The sequence below is a fragment of the Hyperolius riggenbachi genome, chromosome 6, assembly GCF_040937935.1.
Source record: "Hyperolius riggenbachi isolate aHypRig1 chromosome 6, aHypRig1.pri, whole genome shotgun sequence".
NCBI lineage: Eukaryota > Metazoa > Chordata > Amphibia > Anura > Hyperoliidae > Hyperolius > Hyperolius riggenbachi.
In genome coordinates this window covers 222112103-222137382 of record NC_090651.1, presented here as the reverse complement: position 1 = coordinate 222137382, position 25280 = coordinate 222112103, and the positions used below count along the sequence as shown (strand labels likewise).

Sequence of the window (25280 nt, the reverse complement as noted above, 5' to 3'; positions counted from 1 at the left end):
GGTTTTTGCTTAGGGATTTTAGGGGGTGGATTGTTCCAATGATAGGCAGTACCAACTTTATACGCTGTTCTCTCTCAAAACTTTCTGATCCCTCTGAATTACAAGGTTCTTATTAAACTGAGTGATATGTTTCTCTAACTCTTCGCTCCTGGATTTAAAAAGTGTGTGTCTCCCTTAAATGGTTCTAAAGTTTCCGACACTTTTGTTATTTCTATCTCCAAAGCAGCCAAGTCATCTGTGTCCAACTCATTCATGAGAGTGAGACAAATTTTAGCACAGCATTCAACGTTTTTTTTCTCCCAGCGTTTCTTAAAATCCTCACTTAGATTACATCTGTGAGGAAAAACCTGGAAGCGCAACCAGAGGGGAGCAAACTGGTCATCAAGATAGGTCTTATTGTATTTCAAATTCCACCATAATCTAGAATTCTTTTCATATAGTCTAGTTAATTTCCTAAAACCCCCATTGAGTTACTGAGCGTCCCTCACTCCCTGAGTCTGTGAGCACTCCTGCTCAACCCGTGCCAGAAGGGTATCCCACCGCAACATTGCCAAACACCTGCCACTGCAAAGGACAACTAAACATAGAACCCCTCGACACTAAGGGTCAATTTTAACACAACAGAACCCGGGTATTAATCTCTAAGGGGTGTAGTCTGTCCTGCATTATTTTGTAACATTCGGATCATCCTACCCACTAATTATAAACCAAACACTGTGAGATATACATAAGCAGGTATGATCCGACTAAACAAAAACATCCAGACCAAATTAGGAAAATTTACATACAAAATCTTTATTAATCATTCTACCAATAAAAAGTACCATATAAGATGTGCCCCCGACCCCCCCCCCCCCCCCCCCAGCTCCCTACCCCACCTAACGGACAACCCCCGTCCCCAACCACCCACCAACTAACCCACCACTCCTAGAAAAACCAGATAAAAATATCAGTGAAGCATATGCATCTGCTTCACCAAAAATGTGAAAGGGAAGTTGAACAGTCCCACTGAGCTCAGATCGGTAGATTAGCTAATGGCCTCTAAGGGGTGCAGCTGATCAGCTTACAACGAATCCACAAATGTTCAACCAGCAAATGATATTGAATGTGAAGTTCAGATATACAAAAAATGAAGCTGGTCCTTTGAACATATTTTCAAACTGCTCGAGAAGAGCAGTACATGAGGATTGTCAACGACAATAGGCGGTCTGCAGAGAAACTTGGCCTTGGGCACTAGTGGACATTTCAGCATGACAATGACCCAAAACACACAGCAACAGTGGTGAAGAAATGGTTAGCAGACAACAACATTAACGTTTTGGAGTGGCCCAGCTAGAGTCCTGACTTTAATCCAATTGATAATCTGTGGAGGGAGCTAAAGATCAAGGCAATGGCAAAAAGACCCTCCAACCTGAAATATTTGGAGCTTATTGCTAAAGATGAATGGGCAAAAATACCTCTGGAGAAAGGCAAAAAGCTGGTCTGCACTTATAGGAAGCATTTGATTGCTGTATTAGGCTTTTCTATTGATTATTGAGAAGGCTATGATACATTTTGGACTGGACACTTTTTGCTCAAATGTAAATGAAAGATGATTTTTTTTCAACAATAATGCCTCTTGTACATTCTTATCATCTTTTGGGAGACCCCTATGTCATTTCCCGTCAAAAAATTACTTGTTGGTTGAAGAAAAGTAACTTAAATTTGCCAGGCATATGAATAATTATGGGCAGCACTGTGTGTGTGTGTATGTGTGTGTGTGTATATATACAGTGGTTTGCAAAAGTATTCGGCCCCCTTGAAGTTTTCCACATTTTGTCACATTACTGCCACAAACATGAATCAATTTTATTGAAATTCCACGTGAAAGACCAATACAAAGTGGTGTACACGTGAGCAGTGGAACGAAAATCATACACGATTCCAAACATTTTTTACAAATTAATAACTGCAAAATGGGGTGTGTGTAATTATTTAGCCTCCTTTGGTCTGAGTGCAGTCAGTTGCCCATAGTCATTGCCTGATGAGTGCTAATGACTAAATAGAGTGCACCTGTGTGTAATCTAATGTCAGTACAAATATAGCTGCTCTGTGACAGCCTCAGAGGGTGTCTAAGATAATCTTGGGAGCAACAACACCATGTAGTCTAAAGCCGCATCTACACGCGTAGATGCGGCCGCGATGCTCCTTATCAATCGAGCAGGTCGGATCTTCGCACCACCGATTCCCTCCTCGATCCCCGCGAGGGGACAATGGCAGGGAATCGTGCGGGAGATAAGCGGCGCCGGTGGGGACGAGCAGGCACGAGCGGGGAATCTAATGCGGCGCACGCGCGGCGAGCGGGGACGCGGCGGGCACGCGGAAGAGGCGATCCGGCGGCTAATCGAGCCGCCGGATCGCTTCAATGTCCCATGGTGTAGATGGGGCTTAAAGAACACACCAGACAGGTCAGGGATAAAGTTAAATTTAAAGCAGGCTTAGGCTACAAAAAGATTTCCAAAGCCTTGAACATCCCACAGAGCACTGTTCAAGCGATCATTCAGAAATGGAAGGAATATGGCACAACTGTAAACCTACCAAGACAAGGCCGTCCACCTAAACTCACAGGCCGAACAAGGAGAGCGCTGATCAGAAATGCAGTCAAGAGGCCCATGGTGACTCTGGACGAGCTGCAGAGATCTACAGCTCAGGTGGGGGAATCTGTCCATAGGACAACTATTAGTCGTGCAGTGCACAAAGTTGGCCTTTATGGAAGAGTAGCAAGAAGAAAGCCATTGTTAACAGAAAATCATAAGAAGTCCCGTTTGCAGTTTGCCACAAACCATGTGGGGGACACAGCAAACATGTGGAAGAAGGTACTCTGGTCAGATGAGACCAAAATGGAACTTTGTTTGCCAAAATGCAAAACGCTATGTGTGGCGGAAAACTAACACTGCACATCACTCTGAACACACCATCCCCACTGTCAAATATGGTGGTGGCAGCATCATGCTCTGGGGGTGCTTCTCTTCAGCAGGGACAGGGAAGCTGGTCAGAGTTGATGGGAAGATGGATGGAGCCAAATACAGGGCAATCTTGGAAGAAAACCTCTTGAAACCTGCAAAAGACTTGAGACTGGGGCGGAGGTTCACCTTCCAGCAGGACAACGACCCTAAACATAAAGCCAGGGCAACAATGGAATGGTTTAAAACAAAACATATCCATGTGTTAGAAAGTCCAGATCTAAATCCAATCGAGAATCTGTGGCAAGATCTGAAAACTGCTGTTAACAAACGCTGTCCATCTAATCTGACTGAGCTGGAGCTGTTTAGCAAAGAAGAATGGGCAAGGATTTCAGTCTCTAGATGTGCAAAGCTGGTAGAGACATACCATAAAAGACTGGCAGCTGTAATTGCAGCAAAAGGTGGTTCTACAAAGTATTGACTCTGAGCTGAATAATTAAGCACACCCCACTTTGCAGTTCATTTTTTTTTTTAATGTTTGGAATCATGTATGACTTTCGTTCCACTTCTCACGTGTACACCACTTTGTGTTGGTCTTTCACGTGGAATTCCAATAAAATTGATTCATGTTTGTGGCAGTAATATGACAAAATGTGGAAAAGGGGGTTGAATACTTTTGCAAACCACTGTATACAGCCTGTGGGGTGGGGGGTTCATCTTCACATGTTTGCCTCAGGCTGCAAAAAGTCTAGAACCAGCCCTGTACAAGATATCCTACTCTGTGTGTGCATGCAAAAGATGGAATGCTAAATCACCAACCCTTTTGGCTAGCATAGAAACACTATTATATGACACAGGTTAGGGTTTGTTCACACTAAGGGCTGGTCCACACTACAAGAGCTTTTTAAACGCTAGAGATTTTAAAATCTCTTGCCAAAGCAGTGCTATGGGGAATTTTTACAAAAATACAAAGCTCCAGTGAGAATAGACACATAGGATAACATTAGCAGGAGCTTTTAAAATCACAAAGCGCTCAGAAAAGCTCTTCTGATGTGCACCAGCCCTACAAGAGCTTTTCTAAGCACTTTGTGATTTAAAAAGCTCTGTTATGCTATGTGTGCGTTTTCACTGGAGCAGTGTGATTTCGTAAAAATCCCCCATGGCATTGCATTAGCAAAAAAAAGCTTTTCAAAATCGCTAGCTCTTAGAAAGCTCTTGGGTGAACACACGCTTGAAGGATACGTCCAGGGAAAGAACAAAAATCCACTTACCTGGGGCTTCCTCCAGCCCCTGGCAGCCACCCTGTGCCCTCGCCGCAGCTCCGGTGGCTCCCGGTCTTCTCTGCTGCACAAGCCGACCTCGCCAGGTTGGCTTCTGGGTCGGCTTCTTCTACGTTCCACTACTGATGTCATCAGCGATGCACTGCGCAGGCACAGAACTACTGCACCTGTGCAGTACAGTCCTAAAAATGGATTTATTTATGTTGTAAATTAGGGTCGCCATGTCACTGGGCAGTATGGTGGCTAAGTCCCTCTCCCTGCTGTTCCAGTCTTGAGTCAGTTGACAGGGCACTTCATGAAATCGTCATACGCACATATAGCTGTGTTTTTTTTGTTTTCCTGTCTGACTTTTGGGTTTTGACCCATAACCTGAGAGTATATTGGTAGGTTACTTATATGAGAATCTTTTATATTTGTAATTGTTTTTTTTTCCCTTTAATAAATGAGCTCTTTGAAAGGAAAAGTGTGTCTTCTGTTGTAATTGCCTTACAATGTAGTAGGGGCATTAGATTTTGATCCCTTTTAGATGATACTGAGTAAAGTGATGTGATTAATATAATAACTGCTGTTAAAAACATGGCAGCATACTTGTGACAAAGTAAACTGATTATATTAAAAAACAAAAAAAAACAGGGCACTTTAATGCTGAAAAACTCCTGATGCCCTGGTAATCAGAGCCAATGGGATGTGCACTTTACACACGGATCAGGATTGTTGACCCTGCTGCTTTCCTGAGCTGCGAAGCAAGTTGTTCATCTGAGCTGCTTCCCCTCCTGCATAGTGAGTGTGTTTAATAATGCAGTCCTCCTTCCAGCAGAGGGATTGTTGGAAAGCCATTTGCTCAGTCAGCTCTCTCTCCCCCTCCCTCCTCCTTCATGCCTCCCCTCCTCCTGCCTTGCAGTCAGTCTCTGCCTGAATAGTTAAACTGCTCTTCCTGTTTGGTGAGTCAGTCAGTTAGGAAATATGTTGCTAGTGCAGAGTACAGCTGTTTATAATCCCCATAGCTAGCTCCACGCCCTCTGGCCCTGATCCTGCTTCTTTCCTCCTCGCAGTCTCCTCTCGCTCTCTCTGCCTCTGCCTCTTTACATCTCTCCCCGTTTTTCTCTCCCCTAATGTACTAACAACCTTCCCTCTGATTGGTGTTATATTTGTCTCTCTAATTCTTCCAGCCAATTGAGCCGGGAGAGGAGCTGCTAGTCTGGTACAATGGAGAAGACAGCCCAGAGATAGCAGCTGCTATAGAGGAAGAGAAAGCTGCCAGCCACCGGAGCAAGAGGAACTCGCCCAAATCCAGGAGGGGTATGGATCGTGTAAAGGGGGATCTGTGTTGGCATGCCGGGGAGGGAGGCTGCTCTGACTGCATGTCGTGTGTCTGCTGCTGCTGCTGTGTGGATGTCGCTGTGACCTTTCTGCGATCACTGAGTCCTAGGATGAGTAGGTGGCCAGACTTCCCAGCCAGCACGCTCGGCAATCCGGAAACTGCAGCAGAAAAAAAAGAATATGTGACCATTTAAAGGGCATGTCCCTGGATGCCTAAATATAACCCGGCTGATGAGACACGTAGCAGGGCGGGCGGGTGGCCTCGGTCTCCGGGCGGTGAGCTGGCGGCGCTGATGTGTCACGTTGACAGGTCCAGGGACTCGCTGCTGCTGCTGATGGGAAGTTCGGGCTGGGGCATTATTATAGCGAGGCTGGAGGTTAGACTAGAGCTCAGACAGTCTTGTCGGAGAGAAGTGTCAAGCATTAGGAGGACGGATTAGGCTGCTTAGTGCTGCAGTCAGTGTCTGTGGCACACTGTCAGCAGACCAGGAGGATACTCAGGAGCTGACTGACCCTGACAAGTTGGGTTACCAGGAAAGCTCTGGCTTTTAATGATTAGGCTGTGTAGGGTTATTAGACCAGCATCCTATTTATTTTATGTATTTCAAAGGACCGCTAGCTCAAACATGTGCAAAATACATGTGTATTAGTTGTTTACAGTAAAATGCACTATAAATTACTTTTTTTTTTTTCTATGTTCCTGTCACCTATTTTCCACTGGACTTTAGGAATGTGACAGATTTTAGACTAAAAGTGCCCATGAACACTACAATCTCCCAAAGCGACTGACCGTACTATCAAACGGATCGAGTGCCATTGATGGTGCCGATTTGACATTGAATGTTCGTTCTATTGACTGCTTGGACAATCCGAATTTCAGAATTATTCTTTTAGACTGTTCGGATTGCGTGTCATTTCTGCAACTCCTAGTGGTAAATGTATCTGTAAAAGTGGCCATAGATGCAGCTGTGCACACTGCCAATTGTTATCCGCATGTTCAATATTCATAAACGGGCACTACTGACTATTAGCTTGATTTGCAGGCGTCATAAGTAATGCTGACTGATACAGAATGGGGATTGTACCCACTCATTGTCACATTTCATGTGGTAAGTCACTAGGCACGGTTTGGGTACATGGCTAGTCTGTGAATTGTATTCCTGCATCTGCATAGTGTTATGGCCTGCTATGGTGGCAGATGAGACCTAGTACACAAGGTGAGCCACAGCCAACTTTTTAGGCAATCAATCGTGCCACTTATTTCCCGATTGCCTGGACACATCAAACCAATGCACACACATGTATGATGGCTTTTCTGACTGATCACTTGTTCTTAGCAACTTACCCTGAGTTACAGTTCTCATCACAGTAGATTGATATGTGGTTGGCACATGGTGTGACATGTTCACATATGACCAGCGTAACCAGTTTCCCCAAAAATAATATAACGGTTTGTCATTCATTTGTAGAAGACTCTACTTTTGACAGGGTTAAGTCTAGCTATTTTAATTGGATTGTTTATATTGTGTTACTGTGTAGCAGGCCTAAGGTGACCCTTCACACTACTAAGGCAGTTGTGTTGTTGGGATTGCAGTTATTTCAGTTCTTACATTATGTAGCTGGTTGATATTTTTTTTTTTTAAAGAATGATTGGTGCCAGGACATCTATTTTATTGTGTTGTGGTGGGGATACAATGCTCCTGTCGAAACCCACCGCAACACAAAAATTGACAAACACATGACCCTGCGACAGAGTGCGCCAACAGTCATATCCATAGCGCCGCCCCCAAACACAGAATATTTAATTGAACAGCGAGGAGAACGCCAGCGCATACCACTAAGGCTGCATCCGAAATGACCACCAGCTCAGTGTGCAGCACCTAAATAGATTTTCTGCACACTTCGCATTCAATTCAGATGCAAATCATATGCAAATCTGCTACTACTTATCATGCAAACTCAGGAGGAGGGGCTGGGATCAGCTAACCTGACAGTTACATAGTTACAAAATAAGGCCTCGTTCACATCATTTAGCGCAGATGGCTGTGCGATCGGAACGCAACGCGTCCAATCGCACGCCATCTGCGCTCCTATGCACTGCGCTGCAGATCCCATTCATTACAATGAATGGGATCTGCGCTGCGATTCACAAAAATGCGTGCAGTACGCGATAGCGCAATCGCGCTGCCACGCAGCGCATATGATGGGAACGGTAGAAGGGCTGTCTATGCCCTTCTACCGTTCTTGCGTGTCGCACACTATACGCGCTGCCATAATGCGCACGGCAGCGCAGATAGTCTGAACGAGGCCTTAAGGAAAGGTGGGGGGAAAGGCTGCGCATCCCTAAACACATGTTGCAATTGAATGGTTAACCGCACAGGCATACACCGCCTCTGCCAGACTGAAAAATGCATGCCCTGCATCCAAGACAAGTGCTAACCTTTATTAAACTAGGAGGAACTTTAGCTTCCAATATGGTTTGCATGCAAAGTATATTATACTAGACACTTGCGCCACGGTGAGGCAAACCTCCGGGCAAGTGACCTAACCTAAATTTAAAACCTTGGGAGCAGCTAAGCAAATAATGTGTAACTTACATTTGGTTGAACAGAGAGGAGAACGCCAGCGCATACCACTAAGGCTGCATCCGAAATGACCACCAGCTCAGTGTGCAGCACCTAAATATATCCCCTGATGACGGCATAGAGCCGAAACCTGGTAGAGAAGGAGAGACGGGCTATCTCTGAACATACCATCTTTATATGTTAAGGTGCACTTTGATTTGGTTCAGTGCAGATACCTTATGAGCGATTTGTATGCAGTTGGGTCCAGTGTGCATGGACCCACAATGTAAGTTGTTTTGTTTTTAATCTTGCAATTTATGGAATAAAATGTTAACCCCTTATTACAAAATCCTACTAAGCCTGGCATATTGTTTGTCCTGTGGTGGTGGACACTATGTACCCTTGTTGAGCACTGGGTGACTGCAGGCTGGAACTACAGGATTGGGGTGATAACAGCGCTGAGGAATATTTACACAGTTGTTTCAGTTCTATATTGGTTCGGAATTCACCTCTGGCAGCTATTCGATTACACCTATGTGAAGCGCTTGGTTAATGCCCTCTTTTCCAGGAAAGGCTTTGCTTTTTTCAGCAGGATAATGCAAAACACACTATATGTATTACAACAGTATAGGGCCATAGAAAATTCCAGCTGTCAAACTGGACTGTCCACTGGGTTGGGGAATATCAAGAGAACATTTCACTCTCTAATCTGCAGTAGTGTCTGTCTGCTCAGTTTCCAAAGGTTTGGAGTGTTAAAGCAAACCTGCAAGAAGAAAAAAATAATAATTTGACGCTTACCTAAGCAGTGGAAAACAGCTGCTTGCTGGGACCTCCTTCTCAGCCATGTTCCCATCGTGTACAAGTGTGGCCAAACTGCGCAGGTGCCAGTAGTTTACACCTGCTCAGTAGCATAAAGCCGCTGCATAGAGGAAAAAGCCACGCATAATCAGCTTTATGTTACAGCATAGGCAGGTACCCAACTTTTTTTTTTTTTTTTAAACCTGTTCCTGGCATCAAATAAAATGTGAATGTTTTTCAGTGAGCAATTATTCTCAATTTGAGAGGCTCAATAGAGGAACCTTGTAATGAGAAATATAAGCTAACTATACCCAGCCAATGTGAACACATTAACTAGACCTGCAAAATCCTTGCATTGTTCTGTTCTAATTTACATTTTACACAATGTTCAAAGTGTTTTGGAAAGAGGTTTGTATATTTCTTAAATATACAGTGTTTTCATTACCTATTGAAACACGTTTTTTTTATTCCCCTAGCCTTCAGTGCAGAAAGATACAAAGTAATAATGGCTGTACCAGGTATCGCCACAAAGAAAGAGCGGGAAGATGAATCTGTTCTGTTGCATGGCGCCCTGTGAATAACAAGAGCATAAGGATGGTCAATGAGATTTATCCGTTCTGAGCTGATGCAGATTTTGTAAATTTTATGCTGCTTTTGTAAGTGGACAGATAAAATGCATCAACTCAGCATCTCAATGACCATGCCTATTGGGGTAGTGTGCACCACATATACTGTAGCAGAACTAATGAGAAGCTTGCCTCCCCAGCACACTCAGCTGCTTGTAACTTTACAATCGGGGACCCCTAGTATATAATTAAGTACTCATGCAAAGAAAATACTAATGTGAAAGGGCTCTGTAAGGGGTGGTGGGAACACTGTGCTTTCTGCAGCAGGGGTAACAGGCAGAGAAGGGATGAACTGGGTAGACACTAGTGGTAGTGCTCTGGCAGGGCAGAGAATAGTAAAATGAATGACACCAGCATTGGGAGCGACAATGGGGGAGCAAAGGTAGCCTGGAATTATTCTCCAGTCTGTTTACATTCAAGTATATAACTAGTATTTTATTGTTGTTGATGTATTCCCCAAATTATTTGCAATTTTACATTTAAACTTAAAGGACAACTATCAAAGTTCAAAAGTATCAAATTCTAAATGCCACATATATTTCCAATAATTACTAGCAAATAGCAATACAAATGCTTTTTTCATCTTTTCAAGTTTTATATGAAGAAAATGAAAAATGAGCAGGGCTGTGGAGTCGGTACAAAAATCTTCCGACTCCAACTCCGACTCCTCAGTTTCTAATACCACGACTCCGGGTACCCAAAATTGCTCAGACTCCGACTCCTCGACTCCGACTCCTTAGTCTAATACTTAACAGGGCTGTGGATTTTGTACAAAAATCATGCGACTCCGACTCCTGACTCCGATTCCTTAGTTTCTGAAACGACTCCGACTCCAATTCCGACTCCGGTTGCCCAAAATTGCTCCGACTCCAACTCCCGACTCCACAGCCCTGAAAATGAGAAAAGTTCTCACTGTGGGCATTAGTATGGAGAACTGTGCCCAGCACATCCCGCATACAGAACCAATCTTCACTGGATCTAATACTGTGACTGGAATCTGTTCAGAATGATAGAAAACAGAAATATAGCTTCAAATGTGTGTAAATAATCATCAGCTGAAACTCTGGGTCTCTCTCTCTCTCTGCCACACAGTGTAAACAGTTTACAGTCAGTTTTCAGCTCTTCCTTCCCCTCCCCCCTATGCCGACAGAAAATTGTTACAAAACAGCTGGTAAACACTGCTTTTTTCACACAGGCTCATCTTCAGGGTTTCATATATTGTGTTTGTTGTATTTATAATTCAAAATAGGGACAATAATTTTCAAATCCTTGCATTGTTGTTTTTTTTTTGTCTTAATTTTAAAAAGCACTCCAGCTTTTTTGGAAACCCGTTTGTATGTTGTACCAGTTACAGCTATGCAAACCGTGCAGTGTTTTGGGTTTGTTTCCCTTTAGAGAGAGGGTTGTGGTTTTTCTGAATGGACAGAGCTTTAGTTAGCGGTCACTTTTCTTACATAGGTTTAGCGAGTTCTTTAATTAGTGCTCTTTTACACATTCCAAATCAGGAATTACTTTCCTCCAGTAGTTACTGGGAATAATAGCAAGCAAACCTGTCTCTGTTGTTAATGGTCGCGACATATTGCAAAGAAGGCCCCACTTGTTACTGAAACACAAAGTCTTCACACAGAATATTATGGGTTAATATGTAATGTAAACCTGATAATCTATTCAGGGTAATAAAGGCCATCATTACATGGTATTGCATAGTATAGATTCTCTTCTTATTATATCATCAGAAGCCAGCGCCCTGATATTTGCATATGAGTACTGCAATCTGTATATCTAATGACTAACAACTCTTTGTCAACTTTCTTAAAGGACACCTGAACTGAGAGGAATATGGAGTCTGCCAAATGATCTCCTTTTAACCAATCCCAGTTGACTGGCAGTCCTGATCTCTTTGGCTGCAGTAGTGTCAGAATCACACACCTGAAATGAGCAAGCAGCTAATTTTCGAAACTTGTCAGACTTCAGTCAGAGCACCTGATATCAGGGACGGCCTTTGCCCTGAGCTCAGGGCGCCACAGTATGCCTCTTAGAAGGGTTGCCAGGACTGACACAAAGCTCCACCCCAAACCACCACAAAGCTCCACCAGCACACATGCCCTCAAAGCTCTGCTCCCACAAACATATGTCTGTGTGTAGCCCAATACTTTCCCCAGCAAAGCAGGGAAGGAAGGAGTAGAGGATGCTGCACCAAATAAAGACCTTGCAGATGTGCAGAGAGGATCTGAGAGGTAAGTTACTCTCTCCTCGCTGTACTACATTTTTCTTCCCCCACCAAACCTCAATTTCTTCTATTCTCTTTCTAACCCCCTCTGCCTTGCATTCCCCATCCACCCCCAGCACACTCACTAAGCCTCTCTCTCCCCCAGCACCCTTACTAAGCTCCTCTCTCCCCCCCCCCCCTTTCAACACTAGGCTCCTCCCCCAAGCAACCTCACTAGGCCCCTCTCCCCCCTAGCACCCTCAGTAAACACCCTTTTTTCCCACCCCTCAGCACCCTCTTTTGTCCACCCCTCAGCACCCTCTTTAAGTTCCCCTCTCCACCCATCCGTAAAACCCTCTCTCCCCATCTACCTCCCCCAGCACACTCACTAAGCCCCTCTCTTCCCTGGTACCCTCAGTAACCTCCCCTCTTCCCCCCCTTCCAACTATCAGCACCCTCACTAAGTTCATCTCTTCCCCCCACCACACTTAGTAATCCCCAATCTTTCTCCATCTTTCCCTCAGCACCCTTAGTAAGCCCCCTGCGCCTTTCGTTTGCCCTCTCTCTCCCATCCACTCACAATAAGCCCCTCTCTCCTTCCAGCACCCTCAGTAAACCCCCATCTTACCCCTCAGTAAGCCCGTCTTACCAAACATCCAGCACCCTCAGCCACTCTCTCTTTCTCCCCATCCACCCCGTAGCACTCATAGTAAACTCCCTCTCTCCCTATCCACACCTCACTAAACCCTTCTCTCCCTCCAACACCCTCGGTAAGCCTCTCTCTTCCCTGCCCACCCCTCAAAACCCTTTGCAAACCTCTCTCTCCTCCCCCCCCCCCCCCTCAGAACCCTCAGTAAGCCCCCCTTTTACCCATGCACCGCTCCTCACCTTTACTAAGTCCCCTCGCTCCCCCATCAACCTTTGTAAGCTCCCTCTTACCCATCCATCTATTTAGTGAATATTCCTCTGTGTTTGATGTTCATTGGTGTCATTGGATGACCTGATGTAAGGGTGATAATCTCGTCTTGCTTTTCTCAGGGTGCTGTGAAACCTAAGGCCTGATATACATGCTAGTTCAGGGTCTATGACTAAAAGTATTAGAGGCAGACGATCAGCAGGACAACCCCACTATTTGCATTGTTTAAAAGGAAATTAATATGCCAGCCTCCATGTTATTCTCCGTTCAGGTGTGCTATACACTAAGGTTAAGATTCCACTGTTCTGACATGATCTGTGAGACACAGTGCTGGCATGGCACTTGCTGATATGAAATCGCATACCAATCTCTCTAGCTATGCACGGCTATGGGATTTATTGAAAATTAATCAAATCTTTGCACTGTCCAATGCAGTGTAACACTATGGCCTAGTGATCAACTACCGCTCCTGCCCATGCCCACCATCAACCTAGATTTTCCATTTTAATCTAAAAACAAGACATTTTGGGAAATACTCTTATTTGTTGTACAGTTGGTGGGAGGGATTGTATATGTTGTATATATGTCACTGCACTGTTATAGCACCCGCACCTCCTGATGAAGCCTTTCAGGGTGAAACTGGTCAAAGGATTGTGCGCGTGTGTGGGAGCACTGTAATATAATATGAGCACCCTATAAGTGTGTATGTTTGTTTGAGACACCCCCATGAGAGTCTGCTGACAGGCTTAGCTTTATACACTTGGGCAGTGAGACTGCACAGATATGATTGCCTGGTGAACGTATAACTTGCCTTATATTAGTACCTCATGAGTAATTGCACCTGAGTGGCTGGGGGATAGCTACACCACTCTCCAACAGACCGCAGGAGTAGTGGGGGATCTGAAAAGACCCCCCCCGGCCATTTGTCTAGTGCAATTTTCTCTGCGATCACAGCAGATATGTTTTTATATATAGAGCAGTCTGCACACAGGATTGTCTCTATTGTTTTACAGATTCGATGTTCTATATGACAAGGAGACCGTTTTTTTTTTTTTTCTTTTAATTTTTGTACCTCGAATCTGCCAGGAATCAAACAGGAAAATCGATGTGTATGGGGAACCTTTTGGACAAAGTTCTTTTGCATTGTTCCCAGTGACTTCTTAGCTGGCCACATGACTTTCCTGATGCTACAGCAGTTGTTAGTCAATGAGCTAGTTCACACTTAATGGGTTTTTCACGCGCAGAAAAAAAACTGACATTCTGCATCATGATTCTACACATTTTGTCAGTTTTATGTAACAATTACATTAGCTGCTGTGAGAAAACGTGCACGGTTTTCTGAATAGAAACACACTTGATGTGCAGAAAACGAACGCAGAAAAACGCATGCAGAAAACTGAACGTGTGTTCCGTGCCTCAAGATCTGCTTTAAGGTTAATTTTAAAGTGTACCTGAGACCGGAGGCGTCTCAGGCACCATACCTACCCGGGGCTTCCTTAAGGCCGCACATACCAAGCAGTCTCCCTGGGTGGCTTTGGTCAACTGCAATTCAGCCCGAAAGCCTAGCTGAGTCACGCTTCATCGCGCATGCCCAGCCAGGCACGCTCCCCCACTGTGCTACCTTGACTGGGAGCTTTCTGTGCTTGTGCAGTACTACTGTGCAGCCACAGAACGCTCTGGGGGGAAGGGGGGGTGTCACGCATGGCTGGGGCACACTTGAGGGATGAAGCATGACTCAGCCAGGCACACTCCCCCACTGCCTGGGCTGCACATGCGGTATGAAGCGTGACGCGGCCAGGCTTTCGGGCTCAATTGCGGGGGACCGGAGACGCCCAGGAAGACCTTCCCAAATCATGCTTGACCTACTCTTAAAGCAGTAGGATCAGCCATACTATGCTAGGAAAAAAAACACATAAGTAGATAAATACTTGATCTACTTACATAACACATGTATTATACTGTCAACGTTTTGATTTCAGGGAATGTTATATAGTAAATGACGAGAATTCTGTTCCTGGTGGGAGCCATGTCTTTTGCCCACAGTTGAGGCTAATTCATGATGTCATTTCTGCCCTTTACTTTTTTTCTTGTCTCCTCCAATCGCTGAGTCGCCTCAGCCTTGCTTGTAAACACAAGTGAGTAGGGGATTAGGTTTCAGATAAGCAGCTGGCAGGGAAACAAAGGGAAGAGGAGGAATAGATAAAAAGAACCCCCAGCATGCAATTTTTTGGCACGACTACTAAAGGGCCAGTGCTCCTTAAGTATGTGATAACTCCAAATCATAACAGCAGAAAAAGTTTTAAAAGTTTTGAATGCAGCATTAGCATCTTTATCACTTAATACACTCAGACCAGTTGCTGTTGAAATTTGATTTTTATGGTGACGATACCGCTTTAAAGGACACCTGACCCAAGGCAAAGCTACCTTAGGTAAGCACAGAGGTTTGTTTACATACTTTTGTTCTTTGCCTTTTTTTCTCCTTGTTCCTCCAGGACTCCATAATTACTCCTTGAAAAATTTGACTTTTGGCTAAAGTCAAATTTTCAGACAGGAAGAAGCAGGCTTGCTATTACCAGCTCGTACGCCAGGCCTTTCGGTATGGTACAGCGGTGACACATTTATTCCACAGAGGAGGCAGTGGAGCACTCCTGCCCAGCAATCATTTCTATTGCCGATTACAAGTTACTGCTGTACCGCTCTCAGGGTTAACAATAAACATTTTAAAAAAGTGGGGAATGATTTAAAATGAACTTTAATGTACCTAACAACAAACTTCTGATTAAAATATCCATTTCAGGTGGAATGATCCTTTTAATATGTGATGGTCCTAATACTCAAGTGTAGTTTTATTACACACTAGCTGATGACCCGGCGTTGCCCGGGCATGTATTTGGCTGGTGTTGGCTCCGCCGATTTTTTTTCTAACCCTAACACACAAACACTCAATGACCAAGTTTGTGAGGTTTGGCATCAATAATTTGTATATTCCCATAGAAATTAAATCAGATTAACTGTTTGTGACTCCACCCATCTGCAGCATTTGAACCCCAGTTACCTAATGACCAACTATAGTAGGTTTTAGGCATCTGCTATTAACAGTGCAAAAATGGCAGCAATTTAAATATTCCCTTTGAAAATCAACAGGTGAATTTTGATTGGCCATAATAGGCTCCACCCACCTGAATATTAATCTGTCACCCAATGACCATCTGGGCAAAGTTTGAGAACCCTGCCATTAACAGTGTAACAGCCTGCAGTTTATATTTTCCCAGTGAAATGTGTTTTTGGCTCGCCCCACTTTTTGTAACTGTGACACAGTCACTCAATGATCAAGTTTGTGAGTTTTCGGGTCCTTAGCATCAATAAAAACAAATCTGATTTGTGGCTCCGCCCCCTTTTCTGAATTTGAACCCCAGTGACCCGATGACCAACTATACCAGGTTTGAGGCTTGTGCCATTAACAGCGCAAGAATGGCAGCAAATTTAATATTCCTCTTGAAAATCAACAGGTGAATATTGATTGCCTTTTTTAGGCTCCACCCACTTTTCCTGAATATTAATCCCAGTCACCCAGTGACCAACTGTGAAATGTTTGAAAACCCTGCCATTAACAGCGTAAGCATAGCTGCAGCTTATATTTCACCAGCGAAATTTGTTTATGGCTCCACCCACTTTTTTGTAACCTTGACACACAGTCCCTCAATGATCAAGTTTGTGAGCTTTTGAGTTCCTGGCATCAAAATTGTGGGAATGGAAGCAGTTTATCCAGCAAGGAAATCAGATTGGCTGTTTGTGGCTCCGGCCTTTTAGTGAATTTGAACCCCAGTCACTTAATGACTGACTGTAGCAGGTTTGAGGCATCTGTCATTAAGAGTGTAAGAATGGCAGCAATGTAAATATTCCCCTTGAAAATCAATAGGTGAATTTTGATTGGCTGTTGTAGGCTCCACCCACTTTTTAAATATTAGAGGAACTTCAGCCTAAACAAACATACTGTCATTAAGTTACATTAGTTATGTTAATTAAAATATATAAGTAATATAATCGCTTACCCACCCTGTTTGAAAAGAACAGGCAAATGTTTGATATCATGATGGCAGCCATCTTTTTGGTTGAAAGGAGGTGACAGGGAGCATGATACACAGTTCCAACTGTCCTGTGTCCTGAGCACCTCTCCCAGTTGCTAGGCAACGTGAATGACAACATAGGAAATCCCATCACTCTGCACAACCTCTGGGGGAAAAAAGCTTGGGATTTTTTTCTTTGATGGGTGGAGCTTAGCTAAAAATGCAGCTAAAAATGATGCTTTGGTAAGAAAAACAAAGTTCTGATGCTGTGAAACTGTTAAAGAAACACCAAGCCTTTTCAGTTCTGCTGAGATTTCTAGTCCAGAGGTTCACTTTAATCCCAGTGACCAACTGTGTCAAGTTTTGGAACCCTCCCATTAACCGTGTAAGAATGGTTGCAGTTTATATTTTCCCATGTAAAAAAAGTAGTTGGTGGTGCCGCCCACTTTTTCTAACCTTGACATATAGGCACTCAATTACCAAGTTTATAAGCTTTGGGGTCCTTGATATCAATCATTTGTATATTCCCATTGAAATGCAAAAAATCTGATTGGCTGTTTGTTGCTCCGCCCCATTCTAAATTTGAACCCCAGTCACCCAATGACCAACTGTACCAGGTTTGAGGCATCTGCTATTTAACAATGTAAGAATGGCAGCAATTTAAATATTCCCCAAGAAAATCAACAGATGAATTTTGATTGGCTGTTGTAGGCTCCACTCATTTTCCTGAATATTAATCCCAGTCACCCAGTGACCAACTGTGAAACGTTTGAAAACCCTCCCATTAACAGCGTAACCATAGCTGTAGTTTATATTTCACCAGCGAAATTTGTTTTTGGCTCCACCCACTCTTTTGTAACCTTGACACACAGTCACTCAATGACCAAGTTTGTGAGCTTTCAGGTTCCTGACATCAAAAAATGTGTGAATGGAAGCAGTTTATCCAGCAAGGAAATCTGATTGGCTGTTTGTGGCCCCGCCCCTTTAGTGCATTTGAACCCCAGTCACCCAATTACCGACTGCAGCAAGTATGAAGCCTCTGCCATTAACAGTGTAAGAATGGCAACAGTTTAAATATTCCCCTTGAAAATCAACAGGTGAATTTTGATTGGCTGTTGTAGGCTCCACCAACTTTCTTGAATCCTAATCTCATTCACCCAGTGACCGACTGTGGCAAGTTTGAGAACCCTGCAAATAACAGTCTAAGAATGTCTGCAGTTTACATTTTCCCATTAAAAATGAATGGCTGAAATTTGATTGGCTCTTTTATGCTCCGCCCACTTTTCCTGGATTTGTAACCCCTGTCACCAAGTGCCCACCTGTGCCAAGTGTGGGACTCTGGCTTGATTACTGTGATAATGGCAGCCTTTTACATTTTTTCCATTGACCTGAATGGGTAAAATCTGATTTGCTGTTTGTAGCTCCGCCCAGGTAAGCAGGGGGGATGTGAGACCTCCAGAACATATTCTCCCAGGCAATAAGGGACCTCTATACCAAGTTTCGTTCAAATCAGTCAAGCCGGTTTCAAGTGATCGCGGTATCCATACATCCATTTTTATATACCGTATATACTCGCACATAAGCCGACCCCTCCCCCCCCCCTTTACCTTAAAAAAAGAAAAAAAAAAGAAAACGATTGACCCCCATATAAGCCGTGGGTAGGAAATGCTGGCCGCCTTATTCCCCTAGTGTGTCCCAGCATAGCTAGTAAAGTGCCCAGTATGGGTAGGTAGTGCCCCAGTATAGCTAGTATAGTGCCCAGTATAGCTAGTATAGTGCCTAGTATGGGTAGGTAGTGCCCCAGTATAGCTAGTATAGTGCCCAGTATGGGTAGGTAGTGGCCTAGTATAGTGCCCAGTATAGCTAGTAAAGTGCCCAGTATGGGTAGGTAGTGCCCCAGTATAGCTAGTATAGTGCCCAGTATAGCTAGTAAAGTGCCCCAGTATAGCGAGTATAGTGCCCAGTATAGCGCCCCAGTATGGGTAAGTAGTGTCCCCCCCACCCCGCGGCGCTGCTTTTACCTTAGCCGGCGCCGCTTCTTCTGTTCCCCTCTCCTGCTCGGTAGTTCACAGCAGCGCTCTTCACGGCTGCTGTCTGTGATGAGGCAGAAAGCAGTAGAGGGCGCGGCTTCCTGTAGCGGCAATGTGTATCGCCGTTACTATGGGAACCGCTCTCTATGGCTTCCTGCCTCATCACAGACAGCAGCCGCGAAGAGCGCTGCTGTGAATTACCGAGCAGGAGAGGGGAATAGAAGAAGCGGCGCCGGCTAAGGTAAAAGGGGGGGGGGGGGGGGGGGGCGGACCATATGACTCGCATACAAGCAAACCCCCCCCCCAACGTTTGACTTACTTTTTCGGGGTCAAAAATTCGGCTTGTATGCGAATGTATACCGTGTATAGATTTAATTGATCATCTTCTAATACAAAGGTATTTAACCTCCCTGGCGGTAAGCCCGAGCTGAGCTCGGGCTATACCGCGCAGGGGGAGATCTCAGCCCCTGGGGCGATTTTCATGCTGTAAAGAGCTGTGCGCGCAGCCAGCACTTTGCTAGCCGCGCGCACAGCTTGATCGCCGCTGCTCTGCGGCGATCGGCCGCACGCAGCGGCGAAAGAGGGCCCCCCTCCCGCCAGAGCCCTGCGCTGCCCGGACCAATGAGTTCCCGATCGTCGCCATGGCGACAGGAGAAGCCAAACAGGGGAACGCGTTATATACGCGTTCCCCTGTTTGCTATAGATGCTGGCGACGATCGCACTAGAGGGACACATGCGCCCTCTAGTGGTGTTTCATGTAGCTACCACTCTGGTAGCTTTACATGAAACTAAAAAAAAAAAGGATTTTTGCCAATTTGGCAAAAAAAATTAACCGCCAGGGAGGTTAAAGAACTTGCCAGGTCTTCTGAATCTCTCCTGGAGCCCTGTGTCCTCAGTCTTCCAACTCATAGCCCTGCCCCTTGCAGAAAAGGGCATCAGCGCTTTCTCTATTTTGAGTAGAGATACCGTAAGCCAGCAGACGGGGAGGGGAAGGATTCTGACGAAAAAGACCCACAGGTTGTTATAACTTTAAATTAAAAGATGATTGATTGAATGTGTAACTTACACTGAAGGTGCTTCATAAAATAATCTACCTTTCATTTTCAGCCCAACTTCTAAGTACTTTCTTAAAGGGAACCTGAAGAGAGGAAAATTATTTACAATAAACAAATGATGTAGCTGCAAATGCATATTACATACTAACCTCACCGTCGGTTCCTCTCAGAAGCTCAGTATTTTCTTATTACAGTGATCACTTCCAGTACTGACAATATTTTGTCAGAACTGAAATATACCAGTTGCTGTCAGTTATATATCAGCAGCTGTCAGTTACAACTGAATGTGTAAGGTAATGTCCATGCTTCCCTATGGCTCAAGTGGGTGATATTCTAGTTTAACAGTGTGCTGACCAGGAAGCTGTTAGGGGGGAATAGCCATTTTGAAAATGGAGGACGGAGAAATCCATTGATCACAGTGGACAAATGGGACTCAGGAGAGGAGAAAGAGATTGAGTAGTAGACTACTCATGAGGTAAATATGACCTGTGTATGGTTATTTTGACTTTTTATATTCAGTTCAGGTTCTCTAACTTCTAGTTGGTTGACAATCTTGGCAAGCTCATTCCGAAATCACCTTTATGATATTGTATTGTTTATGCATTTATCTGTACATTATTGTCCTACATCAGGAGATATGTTAAGGTGGCCACACATTATACAATTATACAATACTAGGTTGACCTAAGCCTGTTTAAAAACATGCTCTAGGTCTCTTCACGCCACCGCCGCCAGTCAGTGCACGCACGTACCCGTCCACCCCCCGCTCGCGCACCCGACTCCCTGGCCTGTCCTCCTGTCCCAACGGCTGTCTGTACTGCGTACATGCGAAGTACAAAAAACCCATAGACACACAGCCAGGAACAGGAAGGATGACACAGGGACAGTTAGGTTTTATGATAGAGGATTGTTTTTATGGAATTTAGTTAAACTATTGGTTGTTCTATGGAAAAAGAAAAATATTGGTTGTACAGTAAAATTTAAAGACTTATTTTTTTTTTTTCATTCGTGTCAGAAATCTGATCAGATTTCTTGTTCTATGAGAAATTTGAACCAACAGCCAAGTTAGGGAAGCTTCCGTGTAGCAGAGGGGCCTAGAACTAGGACACTAGGGCATCCATATCCCTCCAGATGATGTAAATATAGACCAGTCTACACATGCCAATATCAACCATGTAGGTTTATTGCAAACAGGAGCACATCTGTAATACAGACGATTGTTTGGGATGTAAGAGTACCCCTTCCTCAGTGTAAAATACAGTGCATGTATTTATACCGAGGAAGGTGTACACTTAGACACGAAACGATCGTCTGTATTACAGATGTACTCCTGTTTGCCATAAACCTAGATGGTTGATATATTGGAGTGTTCTGACATATCTTTGTCTTTAACATCTCTACCAGATGGGTAAAACTTCACTGTTATGGTAATTTCAGCAGAGATGATGATTATTATAGCCAAAGGAAATTAAGCCATTTTGGAGTGAAGAATTGTTGATTTTGTCTCTTCAAACTGTGACAGAACCTCTTCCAAAATAAAAAATAGTGTTAAGTTGAACCTGCCTTATTATGCATTGGATATTTGTGAATGACTCGCTTTAGAAGTGATCTAGTGCCTGTGCCAAGTTCTCAAGTTTCAAGTCAGAGAGCCTATGTAGGGCACAGTGGCATCACAGTTCCTAATAAACTGCTAAGCTGTGTCATGGCACAAAATGGCACCCCCTCCTGTCAGAGACCAGTACCATTTTCCTGTTTTCATCAAAAGAAAACATTTGATAATGGAGTGGAACCTTGAATTATTTTCTTGCAATGCAGTCTAGCCAGTTACTTGTTTTTGTATCCCTTTTCTCAGTTATAAAACAGATTGTTGATGACTCAGACAAGCATGGCATGTGTATGATGGAATGCCTTGTTTCCAACTCTGTGTTCCTATAATGTGAACTCTTCAACTCACCGAGTCTGGGAGAAAACCTGAGAGCGTGCCAGCATCTGTTTCAGCTTATAACTTAAAGTGATTCTGAAATGGAGCTTTTAATGCAAACTAACCTCCCCTCATTATAAAGCCAGCGGCATAAAGTGCATAGTGTGACACATACTCATCCACTTTGCTGCTGCCGCTTTGGGAATTTCCAACTCGTGTATGCAGAAATCCCTGTAGTGTTCGGCATAGATGAACATTAGTCTACTAATATGCTAATTTCCACTGAACTGGGGAGAGATTAAATCCAACCAATAAAAGCCTATAGCTGCTGGCTAATGTACCAGCTGACAGGAAATTGATCAACAGCTACTGGATTTGATTGTCTCAGTTTTGTGTTTAGAAATGGACATGTTCATCTGTAGTTCCCATTAGGGATGGTCAATGAGATGATAAAAATAGTAACAGCTTAGAAGTGGACCATTCAAATGCAGCAGCTGCGCCTGCCCCTGACCGCCATAGCAGTTTTGGTGATATTATGTTAAGGTCTTAGCAAGTGAAGCTATGTATACACCACAGATAAATGTTGTTTAAAATGACAAACGACAGATATGGCCATATCTGAGGACAATGGACAATCGATATTAAAAAATGAAGCCAATGACAAGCGAGCGATTTTTTTTTTTTTTTTTTTTTTTTTTTTTTTTTTTTTTTTTTTTTTTTCTTGCCCAGTCCAGCTGGTGGATCAGTTTAGAATCTTATTGGGCAGATATTCATTCGGCAGGATGTGTACAATGTTGTTCAATCAACATTGTGTCAGGGCATGCGTATTGTGTGGAATGACCAACCTCATTCTTTGGAATTTCAGTGTGTTGGAACATTGTCGTTCAAACTACTTGTTTCGCTTAGCAGGAAAATGTCGCTTGAGCGTCATCACTCGTTTGTGTGTGCCAACTTTAGTCTTGAATCAGAAAGCTGAAGCCATAGGACTTCGGCTTGATGCTGAAGACCAAAAGACTGCCGATGCGCACTGCACATGTGAGAGTGCGTGCTCGCGCATGCGCAGTATGGAGCGCCTGTCTTTGGGTGCACTCGAGCTCCTGAAGATTGCCAAAGCCTCCCTCAGCGGCGGAAGTGAGCAGTCCCCAACTGACCGGTTGGAGACAGCTAACACTGATCCACCGCTGGAACGTGGGGACTGTAGGAGTGGGGAGGCTCCTTAGGCGAGTACCTGTGTTTTTTTTTGTTTTTTTTTTTGTACTGACGCTTCAGACTCCCTTTAAGCTTCATACACAGCTAGATGAAATTTATCCAAGGTGGCCGATAACTACCACCTGTGCTGAGAATTGAGAGTGCGTAAAACAGCCCCTGAGGCCTCAGCCAGCGATCACCCTGGTGGATCAATTCAGCTGATTGCCAGCCAAGGACATTGCTCTCCCCACTTAAACCGACCGCCACTCTATCCGCACTACTTTCCCTCCATATAGTAACAGAATGTTAGCGGCTTGTCCGTACAGTGTCCTCCTTTCACTATAGCTGGATCACGTCCCATTCTAAGAATGTAGAATAGTGTGGCTAATCTATTGAGGCTGAAAAAGATGCTGCAATAAGTATGGTTGCTAGTAGGGCATTGCTGTATACTTAACAATCTTTTTGACAGTAGTGCAGCTTTAAAGTAGATGGCTGTCCTAGTTTATGCTGATGTGTTCTGCAGACGCTTACAGAAGAGTTCTGTCTTGTTCACACGAGGTGTAGCAACACCCATCCCTCAAACAAATCTGAGATTGTGGAACTGATTTAAGCCTATGGGATGTACTGATTCATCACTGCCTAAACTAACACTGATGTGAAAAGTTCCTTTCATATTTTTGTGTATTTAGTTCCACTGTACGGGCTACATTTGTGGGAGGTCAGTGAGGTCTTTGTTTCTGGTGTCGATATTGTGTCACATTGGTGCTCAGAAGCTCATGCAAGGCTGTATTTAGAAGTCATGCTACTCTAGGCATGTCAGTTAGGACATTCTTTTTATGATCTATCCCAGAGCTAGGACGAAAGCTTCGGAGCCAGCATCCCTATGGCCTGCATCTTCCTAATCATTATCTGAACCCAGTTGTACACAAGCACCTTGACGTGTACCAAAAGCAAATCCAAGTGACAGAGAGAGAGAGAGTATCTTATGAAAATATGATCAATGTCTATCTGGTAAACTGCATGTCTACATTTGTAGTACTTCCAGAGGTTGGTGAAGATCGCTATAATAAGGAAAAGGTGGAAGGGAATAAAGTGAGCTGAGCTTCTCTATTGGCTAGCATAGATGGTCAGTGGGAAGTCAATTTCATGTTGCATGTGAATGTAATGCACATTTTATGCAGCTTGGAACTTAGGCAATCAAATTTGCTTTCAGCTTTTGCTTCCTCCTATTTTGATTGGCCCAATTTCATGCTGCATGTTAATGTCCATTAAATTTGCATGCCAGACAGAATTATTAGCATCTTATTAACCATTTCTTTTGGTATCCAGAGCCTTTCCTTTACTTACTGTATGTTTCAAACCTGAAGTAAGTTTCCTCACAGTTGGAACACCAAATATGACTATTGCTGCAAAATTCCTCCTCCTTTTTCACTGCAGAACTTGGCATTATACTTACTCCATCAATCAGTACCAGTGATTGTGCCCACTGCATAATGAGATAAATGGGGTGCAGAGGGTGAATGAATTCAGTGACAGCCTGTACCAGTGGTGTGCCTGGGCAGAGCAGCTATGGCTGATAGAAAAAGCACATCAAAGCTTAGCACGTTAGCAAGCGTTAAAGGATAAGTCCAGATATGAATTTGCCGCTCTGAGGCCTAAATTAAAGGGAACCCGATATAAGATGGATATAGAGGCTGGCATGTTTATTTCCTTTTAAAGAGACTCTGTGACAAAATGTTCAGCCTTAGTTCTTCTATCCTATACGTTCCTTTGCCTGTTCTAATGTGCTCTGGCTTACTGCAGCTTTTCCTAATTGCACAGTGGCTGTATAATATCTGTTATATGATCTAATCTGTTTTCTTTTGTCGGCACAGTCGGGCTAAGGCTGGAATGTGTGGAATGTGTAGGGCTGCTTGTGATTGGTAGAAGCTATACACACCCCCTCCAGGCCCCCTGCATGCTCTGTATGACTCACACACTCTGCTTATGTGAGCCTATGACAAGCTGGTTAGTTTGTTTGTAAACACTGCCTAAAACTGGCAATTACAAGCCAGGATTGCAGCAGAGAGTGGCAGAAACAGCACAGAGGGGCCCAGGAGAACATAATGAATAGAATGGTATGCTTTTTGCTGTAAAAATTTTAGAGTACAGATTCTCTTTAAATAATGTACACTGCCTGGCTGCCCTTAATGCTTTAAGCCATATACACTGAACAAGCAAGCAAATCAGATGTCTGTGACAAATTTGACAAGATAAGTTGTGTGCTTGTTTCAGGTGTGCGATTTAGGCCCTTTTTTACCAGAAATATCAGCAGGACTGCCAGGCAACAAGTATTGCATAAAACAAAAAAGTCAACCTCCATAA

The 25280-nt window shown here is 44.0% G+C and overlaps 1 protein-coding gene across 3 annotated transcripts in view; it reads left to right on the top strand.

The window, feature by feature from the left end:
* The window catches only part of PRDM2 (PR/SET domain 2), a 233677-nt gene that overhangs the window by 145563 nt on the left and 62834 nt on the right, over positions 1–25280 (top strand). For all 3 annotated transcript variants that reach the window (XM_068240457.1, XM_068240460.1, XM_068240458.1), the window contains one exon: positions 5392–5521. In XM_068240457.1, the coding sequence (XP_068096558.1) occupies positions 5392–5521 (130 nt within the window). The remainder of the gene's footprint in view (positions 1–5391; positions 5522–25280) is intronic.